Source organism: Gossypium hirsutum, chromosome D10 (genome assembly GCF_007990345.1).
Source record: "Gossypium hirsutum isolate 1008001.06 chromosome D10, Gossypium_hirsutum_v2.1, whole genome shotgun sequence".
In the NCBI taxonomy this organism is placed as follows: domain Eukaryota; kingdom Viridiplantae; phylum Streptophyta; class Magnoliopsida; order Malvales; family Malvaceae; genus Gossypium; species Gossypium hirsutum.
Window position 1 is genome coordinate 19247197 of NC_053446.1, and position 12551 is coordinate 19259747.

The 12551-nt window shown below is 34.0% G+C and overlaps 1 protein-coding gene and 1 non-coding gene across 2 annotated transcripts; both read right to left on the reverse strand.

The window, feature by feature from the left end:
* Positions 1 to 1630: 1630 nt before the first annotated feature.
* Positions 1631 to 1735, reverse strand: LOC121222912 (small nucleolar RNA R71). Its single transcript, XR_005920282.1, has one exon. It is a non-coding gene; the product is annotated as a small nucleolar RNA R71 (small nucleolar RNA).
* A 9547-nt stretch (positions 1736 to 11282) lies between these two features.
* LOC107916114 (non-specific lipid-transfer protein 6) lies at positions 11283 to 12023 on the reverse strand. The gene is made up of 2 exons (XM_016845276.1): positions 11611 to 12023; positions 11283 to 11474 (listed from the first exon to the last, which is right to left on the reverse strand). The coding sequence occupies exons 1-2, from the start codon at positions 11961 to 11963 to the stop codon at positions 11465 to 11467; spliced, it is 363 nt and encodes a 120-aa protein (XP_016700765.1). The 5' UTR covers positions 11964 to 12023; the 3' UTR covers positions 11283 to 11464.
* Positions 12024 to 12551: the final 528 nt, after the last annotated feature.

A 12551-nucleotide genomic window follows, 5' to 3' on the forward strand; every position in this document is an offset into this window, starting at 1 on the left:
TATAGAGTTAGGTTTTTTTGTCATCCTCAACCCTAAGTTAGCTATCATTTTTATGTTAATTTACATTTTGTGGACCAAAACACCCCTTGATCATAATTGTTCCTATACAGGCTCGGTGTCACAGCACCTTAGTGTCTATGTCACGACACTGAAGGCAGTATGCCTGGTTCAGGTTTGGCATAAAAGGAAAACTTGAAATTGTTGTACTATGGTCCCTATGTTGCGATAATGAACTTCCCCTGTTGCAACACAACAACCAACCTTGAGATCCTATGCCTTTGAATGGTATCATGCACACTCACTAAGTACGTTAGCTCACCCTTAGGCCTCATTCGGCCCCTAAGGACATCAAAAGACTTAAAACATAATAAAAATGTTTGTATTCAAGCTCCTTAATTATGAAAACTAGTTTAATTTGCTCCATCGTATTATACCAGATCATGTAATGACTAGTTGATTGAGTGGAAACCTGAAATCAAAAGTAGTTATTACCGTCGAAGCGAGCTAATCTTAGATTTGGTTGAATTACATCGTAAGTTTTCCCTGTTCAATTTATTTTGCTTGTTTATTTCTTTAATTATATTCCTAAATGATTTCTTCACTTTATGTTCGTCATAATATAATTTATTTAAAGTACTAATTATATCTATTTTCATTTAGGTTAATATTAATTTAGTACTAGCCTCCTTTGGGTACGACCCTTGGAGTACTCACCTACTTCGTTGTAAAAAACTATATTACAACCTGACCCGTATACTTGCTATCACCGCCTCAAATTTCGTATTTTAGTAGTAGTATTCACACTTTGGACGTTAGTACGTACGAAGGCGGTTAAGTTGTTGGTGCCTTTGCCGTGATGGCAACATCACTAGATTAATTTTCATTTATAGATACGATGTATTTTATTTTATTTTTACTAATGCTTTTATTTTTCTTTGTGGTTTCAGTGTATTACTTGAAGTAGGAGAACACCTATCGAGCTGACCACTAATCCAGAAATAACATGTTTATTTTTATTTTAGTTTTAAAGTCTACATGATAACACGTTTAGAAGTGGTCAAGTTTTTGGCGTCGTTACGAGGAGGTTTTGGCATTAAATTAAAATTCCATTTTCTGCAAATAATAAGATTAATAGAAAAGTTAAAAATTATAGATATGTTTCCTTTTATTTTCTAATTTTTATTTCTTTCTCTATTTTAGGTTTTAGTGTATGACTCAAAACGGGAGTATCACAATCGATATGTACCATGATCTGAAGAAACTTTTAAAGCGTAATTGTCAACTAAGAGTAGATGACCTAGCGCTAGTAATTGATTTACCCCGGGAGAACCCATGGTTTGATGATCCACCCAAACAACAAGAGGAAATTCATGGAGAGCTACAGATGGCTACAATTCAAAGGAAATATGATGGAGGACCCAAACTAACATTTGAAGCGATCCGTTCAACTATGCGACACCTTTAAATAAAATAGAATGACCGATTATGTTGTTCGTCTTCGATTATTTCCGTTCTTATTCTATAAGGCGACCGAATGGTTAGATTCACTACACCCAGGCTCAATCACGACATTGGACGAACTAGCAGAAAATTTTCTCCATAAAATTTTCCCTATAAGCTGAACTATTCAACTCCGACACGATATGGCAAATTTCAAACAATTCGAAGGTGAAACATTGTAAGAAGCATGAGAGAGATTCAAATCAATGCTACAAATGTGTCCTCATCACAGACTACAATAATAGATCCAAATCCAAATTTACTACAATGAAGTAGATGGAAACATAAGGGCTAGCATAGACAGAGTAGCCGGAGAATCTCTACGCACCACACATATGAGAGAGCATACCAAACTATAAATTATATGGCAATAAACTTGTACATGTGGCCAAATGAGAGATTCACTTAAAGACTCAAACCTCTAACCATGAAAACAATTAGTGAAGAAGATAAATATCAACAAATTTTGGATAAACAGAATCGACTAGAAATGATCAACAAACCTACAAGGATAGAGCCATACATGGAGAACCAACCGGAGGATGTTAGCTATATTGGTAACAAGGCAAGAAATCCCTATTCAAACACATATAATCTTGGTTGGAAAGATCATCCGAACCTCAAGTGGGGTAGTAACCAAGGAGGAGGAAATCAAGTGCAGAATAGATTGAATCCTCCATACCAACTACCTCATATGAAAAGAATGCAAGAAATATCTATGGGATATTGACCGCCTCCAAACGTTCTAATGTCCAGAGTGTGAATACTAAAACTGCAGATATGGATTTGAGGCGATGTCTGCAAGTATACGGGTCAAGTTGTAATATAGTTTTACAAAAAAACAGGTAAGTACTCTGAGGATCGTACCCCAATGAGGTGAGTACTAAATTAAATTTAACCTAAGCGTAAATAAAACTAATTAGTAATTTAAATAAACTATATTATGATAAAACATAAAGAATGAATTTTTAGGTTTTTATAAATAAAGAAATAAAACTACATAAATAAAAGGGACTTCAAAAAAAACCAATTTCTAAACTTAATCAAATGTAGACATGGGTGATTAGCTCACTTTGGTGATCATAACTAATCCCTATTTTGGGTTTCTATTCAATCAACTAGTCATTGCCTTAGCAGGATCTTTCGATCTTCTACTAAAATAATGAGTCAAAAAAACTACTTATCTCTTAACCTCATAGTCTAGACCGGTTTGGGGCTAAGGTGTTCACAGATAGGCCATACCAATTTTGGGTTAATTCCCACCTATATGAATTCCTAGGGTTATCAAGCCTGAGGTTTAAGTTCTTCCTCTCCCAAAAAATTGATCCGCTAAGAAAACCCTACATAGCAATTAATTAATCACACATCTACTCATAAATCCCCCATAAGAGGATTAGTTCCTCGTGGAATCCATAAACATCATAAACTCAATAATAAATATATGCATAAAGAGTAAATCAAGAATACAGTTTAGAGAATCCTATTTTTATTTGATAGATGAAGTACAAAAAATCCACTAGCGTTTGATCTTTTTTACAAATCACATTCCTCGAAGAACACAAAATAAAAAAGAACTAAAAATAAACCTAAGGCGCAAAAGAAAGGAAAATTGAAAACTAAAATTACAAAGAAAAACTTAAAATACAAAAAGTTGTCCTAAACTAGTGCTAAATGAGCCTATTTATATAATTAGGGTAGTCTTCGTCCCCAACCTTAGCTTAGCTGACATTCTCGTGTTTAATTTCCATTATCCGGATCAAAACACCTTTGACTTATAGTTAATCTCGTACAGGGGCAGTGTCGCAACATCGAAATTATTATGCTCAGGTTCAAAGGTGGCTTCAAGGGTGTGTCGCAACATCCCATTGTTATGTCACGACACCAAAGGCAGACTTGAAATTCTTGTATTATGCTCCAAATGTTCCGAATTCAAACTCCTTATGTTGCAACACAGCAACTAGTTTGAGTTCCTATGCCTTTGAATGGTCTCCTACACACTTACTAAGTACATTAGCTTGCCTTTAGGCCTTATTTGGCCACTAAGGTCAATAAAACACTCAAAATACATTTTTTATTGAATTCAAAATAAAATATGAAAACATAACTAAAACATAATAAAACTGTTTGTATTCAAGCTCCTTAAGTGCAAAAACTAGTTTAATCTGCTACACAAAATTATGACAAATCAAACTTCCCCGCACTTAAGTCATTTCTTGTTCTCAAGCAAGGTAAAATAAAAACAAAAAATAAATGACGACCCTTAAGCAAGTATAGTACTAAGATAGGTTTTAGGGTACATAACTAGGCATTTTCATATTTACACATAATCCTGGCATGATATATAAAGAACTTACCACTTTCAATATAAAACACAAAGGTTCAATTTATTACAAAGTATAAACACTTTAAGGTTTTCAAATATATTACCTAGGTCACATAGGGCTTTTCGGGTTGTAATGTTCTAAGGCTTAGAACAGGTATGAAATTCAAGAACAGGAAGCATAAAAACAGTTTCAAGCATGAAAATAGTTTGGCACATCATGTTGTTCCCTATTCTTCCCGTTTAGTAACCTTTACCCACTCACCGCCTTATTTCTCCTTCTCTCTCATTCCTTATTTCTCCACATAAGAAGTCATAGCATATTACAACAACTACGACTAGCTTACGAGTTTTTATGACTAATGACTGACATTTTCTACTTTTGTGACTTTTTCACTTTTTTGATGTTTTTGTACACATCTCACTCACAACGCTTTTGCTTTTCATGTGCTTTTTCTACTCATTTTGATTTTCTTTGTAAATTCTTATTTTGTCTTGCACATGTTAGCTAACCTATAATTCCAATATCACACTGCTTCTTCCTATTTCACTCTATTTTTACAAAATCCACCATGATGTATTTACTTAACCCTCAATAGGTATGGTCAGGCATCTATATTTTGGCTCGAGTTTTGCATAAAGTTCATCAAGAAATGTCTTTTGGCTCAAAATAAGGACTAAGGATTTATAAACAGGGTTAGCTTTTTTTGCTCTAAGTGTAAACCAAACAATGCCTTAGGTCATCCCTAGGTTTTTTAATATTCACAAATTAAATCAATCAAACAATCACAAGTTCAACTATTTATCATTCGTGCTAGCATGCTCGTTTCCCTTATTTTCTGTCTCATTCAGTATATTGACTGCCTCTAGACGTACCAACGTCCAAATTAAAAATCTTGTACAAAATATATGAAATAAGCGGTGTTTGCAAGTATACGAGTTAGGTTGTAATAGAGTTACAATAAAGTAGGTAAGTATTGTATCGTCACTTGATTATGTGCAAGTGTACACAGTCATACCAGTAATAAGTAGTAAGTAAAAGAACTATCGTCTCCACAGGGACTATGTGGTAATTATTTGCAAAGTTGATTTTTAATCGATTTGGTTAAACAAGATAAAAAAGAATAAATTTTGATGGAATGTCACAATTTAAATTATAGAATTAAATCAATGTTCAAATACCCATAAAACAAAACAACATACATTGCAAAAATGATCACAACATGAAATAAAAACAAGGCATAATATAACATAACATGAATAAACTAAAATAAAATATTTCACTTTAACAAGAATTCATTAGTAATCATCAAAAGAATATTATGAGAGATTCGTGGCAATATGTGAATTCATTAAACTCATTTTAATTAAAACATAAGCTTCTCCCAAAGTCCAATTATGTTCCTAAGTTAATTAGTATATTCCTATGTCAAAAACTAACTTAGAAATCACCCTCTCGGGAATTTAAAAAGTTTATGCATACAAAAATTATCTTCCGAAATCAAAATGATATGCACAATTTAGATTTTATGTCTATTAACTATTACATCTTCCCAGATAAAACAATTAATTCAATAATTTACGAATGTTAGCCATACATTCACAAGTATAAACATGTTTTAAACCTAAATGAATGAAATAATCATGTGTACAAAATATTCAAGAAACAAATATCTAATGAACTCAAATCAAGATTCATATTTATTTTGAATAAAAGATTAAGTCATGTCATATTAAACTTAAAATATAAAGATGAGATGCAATCTTGTCTCTCGACATAGAAAAAATAATTTAACATAAAGAGAAGGATAAGCAAGAGTAGCTGAGGGGGATATCCATGGCCAATTCACAATATGAAGAGTAAACAACTGAATGCAGGGGGGCTATCAGCGGCTGCTCCTTGCAACTTCCCATGGTGGCTTTCCTCCTCATCTTTAGGTTAGAAATCACCTAAACACCTTCAAGTTGATGTCCTAGCTGCTCTCATTTTGACAAGTGATTGCCTTATTTTGTGGACAGAGTGTCTAGAAAGCCGTGAGAAAGGCAAGAAACACTTAAGAAAGATTTAACGCCCCTAGCCCGTAGCTATCGCCAAAACAATGTTACGAAGCATTACCGGGGTTTACGTATCAAACAGACAGAAATTTCAAACGTTTTATAACATATCAATATTCATATTAAAAACAATCAAAATCATATATATTGTCCCTTATACGAGCCTTCAAGGCTCGAAATATGCATTATAAACAAGTCGGAACTAAATCGAAAACTCAGAAAATTCTCTAAAAACGTAGAAAAATTTCAAATTTGCAGGGCTCACACGGCCGTGTGACTCACACGGTCAGGAGACACGCCCGTGTCTCAGGCCATGTAGGCATTCAAAATAGGGACACACGCCCGTGTCTAAGCCCGTGTCCATGCCCGTGTAACTCATTGACTTGGTCAGACGACCAAGTCACATACTCGTGCGCTAGGCTGTGTACCGTTCGAAGTAACCTCACATGCCTGTGTGCTAGACCGTGTGCTAGGTCGTGTAATAGCTTGACTTGTAACCCTTTAAAAACTATAAGGGATACACGGCTGAGACACATGCCCCTGTCTCTGCCTATGTGACAAAAATAGGCTATTTAACAAGCCACATTTCTCACCTAATATGGCATCCACTTACACTTAACATTGTGCATATAAACAAACCATATTATGGCATCCAAGACAAGCAAAATCAAGCCTTAAACATGTAGTATATTCACATACAACCAATATGCCCTTAGACACCTCAAATGACAATTATAAACATATTTAACCATGTAATCCATGTAACCAAGTAATCAACCAACTTTTATGTATAATTGCATTAATACACAACATGTAAATCATTTACCAAAACTTACCATTTGGTACCAATTGTACTACTTATTCAATAGCATCAAATACATATACACTTTCTATAGCATAGTACAAAATCACACCAAGTTATAAAACATACCTCCTATGCATATTCAACTACTATTTTACCTTTCATCATTCAACCACAAATCATTCCACACATCAACATTATAAGGCAAATTATGCACATACCAAAATACCAAAACACAAGCCAAATAAGTGGCTAATCTAAAAGAAAAACACATATATGCCAACATTTAGCCAAAATAACCTATACATGCCATTATAACCAAAATCAAAAAATCCAAAAGTACCGATGGATAGTGTGATATAGCTCCAACAAGCTTCCAACCCAATCGAGCTTTAGAAAATCTGAAAAGTAAAGGAAAACAACTACGTAAGTAATGAAAGTTTAGTAAACTCGTATAAACTTTAATCATATGAATTCATTTCAAATATGAAATTTATACATATCAAGGATAATCCAATATCAATACCGCAAGATTCATTAAGCTATATTCAACAACTGACAAGGTGAATAAATCTACAGCATCACTTATACATATCATCCTTAGCGTAGTAGGATTTTAAATAACTTTAAACCCTTTCCAATTTTTCTTATTTTCATTTGCATTTCATTACTTTCCACACTTGTTTCATATGCATAACACAAGAGTCATACGCATATCATACAACCATAGCCATAAGCTAGTGCATTTAAACATAGCCATTTTTGAATTAATCACACGATAAGCCATTTTCTATGAAATTGCATAATTTAAACCTTACCACTCTTTCATGAGCTCAAGCATATTTTCATTTGAGCACTTACCATTTCAATGCAACTTATATTTAAACATATTACCATTCAACCAACAGCTTGGCTCTTACCTAGGCAGCAAACAACAACACTTGTTAGCATACTTGAACATATTTCATATAAATTCAACATTGATAACATTATTATCCTAACATGTCACACTTGAGTTTATTACTCATCTCAACTTACATAATTTCCATGCATCAAATTATCAAAGATATTCATATATGTACATGTCATGATACATATCATTCTCTTACAATTTCTTCATATAAATATATCATCCATTTCAATATATCAATATATCATGTACCACCATTTCCATGTATTTCATGTATATACAAGTATTAGTTCGTATTGGACTTATGGCTTGAGGAGTCAGCTTTGTTGTAGATTCTGGATTAATCTGATGCTCCACCTGCTTTTGATTTTCTTTATTGGAAGAGACTTTAAGAGATAAGTTAAGTAGCATAGCAGTTTCATCAAAAGCAACATCTCTGCTAATCACAATTTTTCTATTTTCAGGCCACCATAACTTTTACCCTTTTACACTAGTTTTATAACCAAGAAAAACACATTTAATAGATCTTGGTTCCAATTTTCCATTATCAACATGAGCATACGCAGGACACTCAAAGATCTTTAAATCAGAATAGTTAGCAGGATTATCAAACCATACCTCTTGTGGAGTCTTTTTCTCAACGGTAATGGATGGAGATCGGTTGATCAAAAAACATGCAGTATAGGCTGCTTCGGCCCAAAACGACTTTCGTAAGTTGGCATTTGACAACATACACTGAACATTCTTTATGATCATTCTGTTCATTCGTTCTGTAATGTTGTTTTGCTGTGGAGTATAACAAACTGTCAAATGTCTCACGATCCCTTCTGACTTGCATAGTTTATTAAACTCATTATAATAGAACTCTAAGTTATTGTCTGTGCAGAGGTATTTTATTTGTTTTCTAGTCTATTTTTTAATCATAGTTTTCTGAGACTTAAATACAGAAAACACATCACTTTTCTGCTTTAGGAAGAATTTCCAAAATTTTTTGGAAAAATCATTAATAAAAGTTAGCATATAATTAGCTCCACCTCTCAAAGGCACTCTGGATGGCCCCCACAGATTAGAATGAATATACTCCAATGTTCCCTTCGTGTTATGGATTCCTCTAGTGAGTCGAACTCTCTTTTGCTTTCCAAAAATGTTGTGCTTACAGAACTTCAGTTTGCAAATTCCTTGCCCATCAAGAAATCCACTTTTGGTCAATTCTGTCATGCCATTCTCACTCATATGCCCTAGGCGCATATGCCAAAATTTAGTAATATCATCATTTAACAAGGAAAAGGAAGTGATAGCTGCATCACCAGTAACAGTAGAACCCTACAAAACATATAACTTAGTAGTTTTTCTCTGCCCTTTTATCACAACGAGGGAACCTTTCGAAATCTTCAAAACCCTATTTTCAGTTGTGTATGTATACCCTTTTGAATTAATAGTACTCAACAAAATTACATTTCTCTTCAATTCTGAAACATGTCGCACGTCACTAAGTGTTCTGACAACTCCGTCAAATATCTTAACTTTAATCGTTCCAACACCTGTAATTTTACACGAAGCATTATTTCCCATCAAAACAATACCTTCAAACACTGTTTCGTAAGTTGTAAACCAATCCCAATTGGGACTTATGTGGAAGGTGCAACCCGAATCAAGGATCCACTTCTCGCTCATATTAGAATTGTTGACAGAAACGACTAGAAATTCACCATCACTGTAGTATTCTACAACATCAGCTTCACTAGAATTTTTTAGTTGTTTTCCTTTTTGATTTGCAACCTCCCTTTTGATCTTATTTTGTAGCTTATAGCACTCAAATTTAATGTTTCCTTTCTTCTTGCAGAAGTTACAAGTTTTACCTTTGTTTGAAGACTTCGATCTACCCTTAGATTTACTGTGAGGATTCTGTTCTTGTGTCCTTCTATGATCATCATCAGTATTCTATTCTTGTCTCCCACAAACAATGAGACTCTCTCCGTTAGAGTGGGGTTTAACCACAAATATCTTAACTTTAATCGTTCCAACACCTGTAATTTTACACGAAGTATTATTTCCCATCAAAACAATACCTTCAAACACTGTTTCGTAAGTTGTAAACCAATCCCAATTGGGACTTATGTGGAAGGTGCAACCCGAATCAAGGATCCACTTCTCGCTCATATTAGAATTGTTGACAGAAGCGACTAGAAATTCACCATCACTGTAGTCTTCTACAACATCAGCTTCACTAGAATTTTCTAGTTGTTTTCCTTTTTGATTTGCAGCCTTCCTTTTGATCTTATTCTGTAGCTTATAGCACTCAAATTTAATGTTTCCTTTTTTCTTGCAGAAGTTACAAGTTTTACCTTTGTTTGAAGACTTCGATCTACCCTTAGATTTACCGTGAGGATTCTGTTCCTGTGTCCTTCTATGATCATTATCAGTATTCTATTCTTGTCTCCCACAAACAATAAGACTCTCTCCGTTAGAGTGGGGTTTAACCACAAGATGTTTTATCTTATCATACGATGTAAGAATCATAAACCTCATCAATTGTGGGAGACTCACGACTATGTAAAATCATGTCTCTAAAGGTTGAATAAGACGGAGGCAACGAACAAAGTAGAGTCAACCCTAGATTTTCCTTATCATACTGAACCTCCATGGCCTTTAAGTTTGAAAAATTTCTTTAAACACGGTTAAGTGTTCGTGCACAGACGCACCTTCCTCCAAACGATGAGCATAAACACGCTGCATCATATGCAACTTGCTGGTTAGAGTTTTCGACATACATTTTTGCTCCAACATCTTCCATAATGTAGTAGTGGTCTTCTCCTTTATCACATCCTACAAAATTTCGTTAGACAAATACAAATGTAATTGTGTTAATGCCTTTCGATCCTTGCACTTCTTCTCTTCATTTGTTAATGTCAAAGGCATCTTATCTATCCCTAGCAGGGCATCCTCCAGATCCATCTGCGCAAGAACTGCGAGATGAATAACCTGGAAGCTCTGATACCAATTTATAAAAATAGAACGTCGGTAATGACAATATATTGCAAAGAAAAGAGAAATAAAAATAAAGAACACACAGATTTTTACGTAGAAACCCTTTCGGGAAAAAAACAACGGGCAGAGAAGAAGAAAATTCACTATGTCAAATTCGAATGATTACAAGAGGAGTTTTGACTACATCTATTTATAGGTTGAAAAAACCTAATTCTAATCAAATTCAAATATATTATGCTAATAAATGCTAAATATATTATACTCATAAATACTAAATCTTCTAGAAAAAAGATATATTTTGTTTAACTTGACTTGTAAGCAATCTCTTAAAATTTAAGTCACACAACTCTTAACATATATAAAACGATTGGCTCAACAATACTCTTAGACCTATTCATAATTCACATTTGAGCAACTAAAAAAATTAAAAAAAGAAATTATTTAAATAATTTTTTTGTTTTAAATTTAAATGATGTATTCATTCATCGTAGGATTTAAGATTTGTATTCAATTCACTTGAAATTTTTATTTATTTATTCTTATTGCTTAAAAATGCTGGTCCATACATTCATCTTCGAATAATTGAGCATCCATATCTGGCTCACGTGGGTTTCCATTATCATTAGGACACGCGGGTGTTTATATGAAATGCTTGAAATGGTACGCTTGACTTGGAAAAAAAAAACAAAGCAAAGGGAAATGAAGAGTGTATACATAGAAGAAACAACCATTGAGAGTGATATTAATATTTTGAGTAGGTAAAGATATTATTAGATAGTCGCATAAATCGACCTTGTACATCGTCACCAACTCTAAAACTAGGATAATTTTTAGTGAGTACACCACCATTTCCCTTCCATTAGCTGATCCCAACTTCCATGGCCACACGTCACTTGACTCTGCAAATGCAACCACACCAAAGTAAAACATTCATCAATTAATTAATCAATAAACTCACTTAATGTTATGCAACAAATTTGGGGCCATTTTCTTTTTCGTAATTTCAATGAAGTCTAGCTTAAATTAGATACGAACCTTTTGCAGTCAATGCTAGGGCTGATCTTGTAAGGGATGTGGACGTTGCACTGGCCTGGGAGTCCGGCTGCAACGCCATAGTTGATGTCAGAAATGTCGGCGGCCAGACTTTTGATGCATTTACAAGCTGCTTGCCGATCTAGTCTTATTCGGGCGGCAGATTTGAGAGATCTGATGCCTTTACAGTAATTTGGGGGAGCAGGACGAGCATTATTACCTCTCACGTAACCAACGCAGGGTAGGAGGGAGGATTTGACTTGATCATAGCTTATGGCCCCTTGAGCCAGGGGTGCATCCACCAACAAGCACAACACCACTACACATGCAAGCTTAAGAGACATTGACCTAGCCATATCGATTAATTACAAGAAAAACTAATAATTTTACCAACTTGTAAGAAAGTGGTTGGAGTATTAGTAATGGGATTGCTGGTTGGAGGGTTTTTATAGACAAAAGTTGAGTGAAGGAATATGGAAAAAAAAACTAAGAAAGGCGTACGAATACAACTTGGTTAGGCATTGGTGCCTGTTAGTTGCCCTAATTCAATGCCAAGGTTTCTTTCTATATTTCAGCTTATAGTTGAGTGTGTTTAATGCTTTGAAAAGGGTTTGTATCTACCACTTTCATCCTCATTACTAATGCTGAATTACTCCTTTGATTAATGCATCATCTTAGCCTTGTCATACTGTTTCTAGTTTCTAGATATTTCTATAATTTGTAGCTTTACCAATCAAAGATGCTATCAAATGTATGTTTGAAACATCCATCTTAGGATAATAATATTTAGTTTTTGAAGATACCATTACAATTATATTAATACTTATCATCATAATTGTTGCGTATGCCTTATATCTCAGTCAAATTTGAGAGATAATCTCTCAGTTAAACTTTGTTTTATTTGTTTTAGTTGAACTTTGAGAGATAATCTCCCAGTTAAACTA

Excerpts from the sequence above, each read along its gene's own strand:
- LOC107916114 (XM_016845276.1), bottom strand. The coding sequence starts at position 11,963 with ATGGCTAGGTCAATGTCTCTTAAGCTTGCATGTGTAGTGGTGTTGTGC.